This window comes from Leptodactylus fuscus, chromosome 6 (assembly GCF_031893055.1).
Source record: "Leptodactylus fuscus isolate aLepFus1 chromosome 6, aLepFus1.hap2, whole genome shotgun sequence".
Classification (NCBI taxonomy): domain Eukaryota; kingdom Metazoa; phylum Chordata; class Amphibia; order Anura; family Leptodactylidae; genus Leptodactylus; species Leptodactylus fuscus.
Window position 1 is genome coordinate 53,024,230 of NC_134270.1, and position 5,395 is coordinate 53,029,624.

Below are 5,395 nucleotides of genomic sequence, written 5' to 3' on the forward strand. Positions count from 1 at the left end.
CCTTTAACACAAGTGTGAATATACGCTTAGTCGTTCACAGTCAGTTTTTAAAGTAAGTATACTATTCAAGAAAGTTGATATTGACGTCATACAATAGAAATTAATAAAAAGACAACTATAAAATATATCATATTCTGTGGGCTTAAACAAGACGGTGATGGATGCTTTACTTATAATGTAGTTACACCACATTGCCAGTAGGGGTACCACTTAGATTTCAAACCAGTTAGTGCCCAATTGTAAATTGTAGGATTTTAATCTGACTACATAATATATTATGACTCCTATAGCTTTACTATACAATCATCATACATTTATTGTGAAATTCCATGTATTGTCCAAGTTCTAGGGTTGTCTACCAAGGTCTCCATATCTCTCCACTACCTTCCGAGGCATTATAGGGGTATCTCTGGAGTGGGACCAATGGATACAGTGGTTCAGCAATCGCTTGACTTTGTTGCATACAGATATGTCTTAATATTTTCCCCTGTGAGTTTTCCTGGTTGTGCAGAAATCCCACTGTCTCTTTGAGGCACATATAGTATCCTTGGTAATATAAGTCCTGAGCATTCTGGGAATCTATAAAACATGATGATGAAACATATTAGATAAAGAAAAACTTTCCACATAAAATATATATTCCTAATAAGGAAACTAACAGTTAAAACAATTAAAAATGTAATTACTGTATTCATTTCCATATAACAATGAAAGCAAACAAAATATTATTTCTCACCATATATAATAATAATAAATTTTATTTATATAGCACCAACATATTCCGCAGCACTGTACAATTTGTAGGGTTCACATACAGACAAAAAGATACATTACAGGGAAATAGTCATTTCACACAATGGGACGGAGGGTCCTGCTGACAAGAGCTTACAATCTATAAGGTAGAAGGGGTCACATAAAAGGTAGCAGGGCGGCATAGCTTATGCAGAGGTCAGACACTTTTATAATAGAGGTGACTGTCATTACACAAACAAAACTTTATGAGCCGTCACCAGTCGTGTCCTTTAACATGTGGATGGTGCTTGGATCTATAAAGTTAGCCTGAAATGGCATCATATCATGTGGGGTAATGTGGGAGCGGGGACAGAGGAGGGTTAAATTTTAGGGATTCTAATTACGGTACGGAAGGGTTTACATTAGGAATTGTGATAGGCTTGTCTGAAAAGATGTGTCTTTAGTTTGTGCTTGAACCTGTAGAAATTGGAAGTTAATCTGATTGTCCAGGGTAGAGCATTCCAGAGAAGTGGTGCAGCTCGGGAGAAGTCTTGTATACGAGCATGGGAGGTTCTGATAATAGAGGATGTAAGTGTTAGGTCATTGAGTGAACAGAGACGGAGAGCACGGGTTGGGCGGTAGACAGAGATGAGGGAGGAAATGTAGGGAGGTGCAGCATTATGGAGAGCCTTGTGGATGAGAGTGATAACTTTATATTTTATTCTATAATGAATAGGCAGCCAATGTAGCGACTGGCACAGACCAGAAGCATCGCTGTAGCGTCTAGCCTGATAGATGAGCCTGGCCACTGCATTCAGAATAGATTGTAGAGGGGAGAGTTTAGTGAGGGGAAAACCGATTAGTAAGGAGTTACAGTATTCAAGGCGAGAATGAATCAGAGAGATAATAACGTATATACTCGAGTATAAGCCGACCCGAGTATAAGACGCCCCCCCTAATTTTACCACAAAAAACTGGGAAAACTTATTGACTCGAGTATAAGCCTAGGGGGGAAATGCAGCAGCTACTGGAAAATTTCAAAAATGAAAATGGTTTTTGGGTGCAGTAGGTGCTGGGGAAGGGGAGGTGGTATTTTGGTTGTCTGTCTGCCCCTTCACTGAGCTTGAGGATTGGTTTTTTTTTCCCCACTTGGAATTCAGCCTGGCTGAATATAGTGTATCTGCAGTGCTCCTATTAACCCCTTCCTGACGGAACAGGAGCACTGCAGATCCCCTATATTCAGTAGACCGGGCACTTTCAGACACAGGGATACCTAATGTGTTTGTGTTTCACAGTCATTTTCTACTTTTATATGTATTCTAGGGAAAGGAGGGATTTAGAGCTTTTATTTTTATTTTTTATTATATTTTTTAAAGCTTATTTTTTTCACCATTTTATGGGAAATTCTATACATTACTATTGCAGCTGATTATAGACCCCCCCCCAAAAAAAAAAAATAAAAAAAATAATAATAATAATAATAATTATTTTTTTTTTTGCTTGACTCGAGTATAAGCTGAGGGGGGCTTTTTTAGCACAAAAATTGTGCTTAAAAATTCGGCTTATACTCAAATATATACGGTAAATATTGAGACTCATGGCAAATTAATAGTGCATATTATTTATTTATGTACATATTAAATATGGTTCAAAGATTTCTTTTTTTACTTTATAATTTCTAACACGAATAAACTTTTTGATAGCTATGTTATACAAAAACATTCTTGCTTTATAACCTTATAATACGAATGCATTATAAAATAATGTACAATCACAATTTTCTTTACGTTTATTGAATTGTTCTATTTATTTATACTTTTGTATAGTGCATTTTATCCATACAGATTCATATAGTTTTTGTACAGTCCAGTAGTTTATTACGATGACTAGGACTAGGATTGATCAGAGTAATATGACCTCAGCCTAAGGGCTAGTTCACACGTGAACTGCCCGCGCGGGTTTTGACACCAAGAGAGACGCGGCGAGACGCGTCTCTCTCTGGTCAAAACCCGCCTGCTGCGACCATCGCGGTCACGGCTTTCCCCTCCGCTGTCGGCTCAAATGAATGAGCCGACATAGGAGGGTGCTGCCGGGGGCAAAAGCCTGCATAGACCACCATTGTAAAGGGGAGGTTTTTGACGCGAAATCCGCTGTCAAAAACCTCCCCTGTGCTCACGTGTGAACGAGCCCTAACAGAGCAGGGCAATACGTAAAAGCTCTATAAAAAAGGGAGGCCTTGATTTGGAGGCTTGAGTAAGGGAAAATATTCCTCTGAAAGAAGCTTGCACAAATCCAAAAGCTTGACATCTAACCAATCCTTTTCGGATGATTGAAACTGATTTTCAGCTGCAGAAAGTACTGCACAAAGTATTCTACATGTAAATATTCCCTTAAGGCCCCTTGCAGATGACTGTGGCCGTGCGCTGTCCGTGTTTTTCCCAGATAGCATACTGACTCATTCACACAACTGTGATTTCCACTGATCAGTGTGCGGGACGAGAATCCGTGCCGCTTAATATAGAGCAGGTCCTATTCTGTTCAGTGTTTGCGGAACAGACTCGTCCTTAGAAGCCTATGGGAGGCTAAAAACCTTTGGACACTGATGTACTTAGTGTGTCATCAGTGGGCCGTCTCCGTTTTCGCGGTCAAGCTAGGGATATCATTAGATATCTCCTGTGGGTTGTTTTTTTTTTTTTTTTTGGTGGATCTGCAAACTAGGATCAAACACTGATGGCACTCTGTCCATTTTTGTGGACAAACATCAGTGATGCTGAAGAAACACTGAAAACACACTGAAGACACTCTCGCAAAAACTGAATACTAATTACTAGTTTGCTCACCGCAAAATACACACAGTCGTCTGCAACTAGCCTAAGGCTAAGGTCCCATGTTGCGGAAAAGTTGCAGGTTTTGAGCCAAAGCCAGGAACGAGAAGAAAATGGGAGAAGTATAAAGACTTCCTATACATTGTTCTTGTAATCATTCCTAGCTTAGCTCAAAAAACCCTGCAAAAATGCAATCCAATGCAAAATCTGTAACAGCCCCCTCCTATTATTTGCCATACCTAAGGGAAAATGCAGATGGCCGTGTGTGGACAGGTAACATAGTTTGGTGACCAATGTATTTGCGGGACACATGGACTGTTCGGACTGGAGCTCATAATTAAAATGAGGCATGGTTGGTTCAGGAACGGACCGTCATACAAACTATATTACCTGGGCTTCACATGGACATTAGAAATGGTCCAAATGCTGGAGTTTTCCTATGTGACAAAGGGAGACAGGTATGATAGCGATATCTGCTCCCTGTAAAGTTACACCCTTGGTCTTATAAAACCCTGGCAATTTTTATGGTACTTGCCATTAGTTACTTGAAAATGATCTCACCATTCATGCAATGCTGTCTCTGTCGCTGAAGATATTTTACAGCCATTTCTAAAATGTCAGCCTTCTCTAGTTTGGAATGCTGGTGATGTATCTGGATTTCTTTCTCAAGTAAAATCCTGAGCTGCTCGATGCTATGATTTATACGATCTCTCCTCATCTTCTCAATCACTGGCTTCCTGATCTGAAAATAATAATAAAAAAAGAAAAATTACAAGAAGATGAAAAGAAAATTATTGTTTCATTTAGTAAAAAATAAATACAGAAAAATCAAATAATAGTATATATAAATTGAGCAAATACTAATACTAATATATATAATGGAGTATCTGTCAATACCTTATTCTTTCTAAGTTCACCAAGCTTTCCTCTTTTGGCTTCTTGCAAGAAACTGGGAGACATCATGGCCTACTGTGCAGTGTTACTGGTGTGACAAGGAATATAAGCCCTGCACAGTATTTATACTCGGGCCCATGCTGTCAGACAACTTGTTTTGCATGGTATAGTTTCCCACGTGTGTCAACCAATGAAGAGAACAATGTAGATAATGAAAGTGTGCCTAAGAGGTTTGACCGTAGCCCAGGGGGGGAGAACATCTCCCCTCCTCTACAGATGAACAGGTGGACTGGGCGTAGTTCAATTCTATCATGACTCAAATGAGACTTCACCGTGGGAAAGCTTCAATCTCAGAAAAACCACAGCATCTCCTGATTCTACAGTCAGATTACATTCTTGCGGCACCTGTTTTCTGAATTTCCTGTATATATATATAAGCATACAATATACATACACAACACGTATAACGTCTTCTGCGTTTTCCATGGAAGTCTCCTTAAAGGACTGATATCAGACAGTGATACAAATGTCATCTCTCCCCCCCCCATCTACACATTGCAGAAAAAGGAGAAGCTGATAACTACATTAAAAATTGCTCCAATTGGACAAAACTATTGGTCCAACATGGGCCACTATATCATTACTACACCTAAGGCATAAGGCTCAGATGACCCTGAGGGATGACAGATGACCATATGAGGGATGTTGTATGTAAGCATTATACATACTGGCTATATCAGGGGTCAGTAACCTTCTGCACTTGAGCTGTTGTGAAACTACAACGCGCAGCACTAGACCCTAGATAGAGCCATGATAAGCTACCTGCACATTGGCACCATTTTCTTTCATTCCTTGCCCTTGGCGTCATAGCAATGTAGCTCCATTTGTTCCCAATCAGTTCTATAAATTTCCAATAGATTTCAATAAAAATCCAAAACTGCAAT

General features: G+C 39.4%; 1 protein-coding gene across 1 annotated transcript; it reads right to left on the minus strand.

Moving 5' to 3' along the window:
- Positions 1-355: 355 nt before the first annotated feature.
- LOC142209519 (transcription factor HES-5-like) lies at positions 356-4,534 on the minus strand. Its single transcript, XM_075278520.1, has 3 exons — positions 4,455-4,534; positions 4,119-4,299; positions 356-579 (listed from the first exon to the last, which is right to left on the minus strand). Exons 1-3 carry the CDS (start codon positions 4,518-4,520, stop codon positions 356-358), a joined length of 471 nt encoding a protein of 156 aa, XP_075134621.1. The 5' UTR covers positions 4,521-4,534.
- Between the last annotated feature and the right edge of the window lie 861 nt (positions 4,535-5,395).

Bases quoted from the DNA above. Each gene is read 5' to 3' on its own strand.
- LOC142209519 (XM_075278520.1), bottom strand. From the start codon at position 4,520: ATGATGTCTCCCAGTTTCTTGCAAGAAGCCAAAAGAGGAAAGCTTGGT. The intron at 4,300-4,454 runs GTATTGACAGAT...TATTATTTTCAG, and splicing joins GTGAACTTAGAAAGAATAAG to ATCAGGAAGCCAGTGATTGA. The intron at 580-4,118 runs GTGAGATCATTT...CATGTTTTATAG, and splicing joins GAGACAGCATTGCATGAATG to ATTCCCAGAATGCTCAGGAC.